The sequence below is a fragment of the Sinocyclocheilus anshuiensis genome, unplaced genomic scaffold, assembly GCF_001515605.1.
Source record: "Sinocyclocheilus anshuiensis isolate Anshui unplaced genomic scaffold, SAMN03320099.WGS_v1.1 C32052180, whole genome shotgun sequence".
Classification (NCBI taxonomy): Eukaryota; Metazoa; Chordata; class Actinopteri; order Cypriniformes; family Cyprinidae; genus Sinocyclocheilus; species Sinocyclocheilus anshuiensis.
Genome location: NW_015609870.1, coordinates 1 through 660, shown reverse-complemented (window position 1 = coordinate 660; position 660 = coordinate 1). Strand labels below are relative to the sequence as shown.

General features: G+C 45.8%; 1 protein-coding gene across 1 annotated transcript; it reads right to left on the bottom strand.

Moving 5' to 3' along the window:
- Positions 1-8: 8 nt before the first annotated feature.
- Positions 9-656, bottom strand: LOC107682311 (filamin A-interacting protein 1-like; the record flags this gene model as incomplete). Its single annotated transcript, XM_016478594.1, has 1 exon — positions 9-656. A coding segment is annotated over one exon (648 nt), but the record flags the coding sequence as incomplete, so codon positions are not given.
- Positions 657-660: the final 4 nt, after the last annotated feature.

Below are 660 nucleotides of genomic sequence, written 5' to 3'. Positions count from 1 at the left end.
ACTTCTTGGGTCAAATCTTTCACTTTGTTGTCTTCTTGTTGGTAGCGGTAAGGAACTGAGCTCTTTGTGTGCTCCTCTTTGGCCTTGTTCCTCAATAACTCTCGTTCCACTGCTTCCAGTGACTGGAGCCGCTTTTTCATCATGCTGACCTTGGACTGAAGGTCACTGTTTTTCTCTTCCTCTGCTTTCAGCTTAGCTTTGAGCTCGTCCCTCTCCCTAGTGGCAATACACATCTTCTCCTCCAATTCGGCCTTTGACCGCAGAGCTCTCTTGCTCTCTTCGATCAGTTTTTCAGTGACAGTGTTGACTTTGTCTTGTTCTGCCTGCAGTTTACCAGTGCTGTTTTGCACTTTGTCCTCCATCAGCTTTAACTTTTCGGCCATGGCTTTTCTCTCGTCCACTAGCATGACAGTCAGTGTTTTCAGTTTTGTCAGATCCTCTTTCAGTGCCAGCTCCGTCTTCTCCAAATGAACCTCGGTAGCTTCAAGTTCTTTGATTCTGACTCTCAGCACATCTAGTTCATTGGACATGTGTTTAGTCATGGTCCGCTCTTTCTCTAGGTTGCTTTTCAGTGAATTGCACTCCTGCTTACTTTTCCCAAAGGCGTCTTCTAGTTTTTCAAGTTCCATGATTCTGTGATTCAGCTTGTCCACCTCTGCT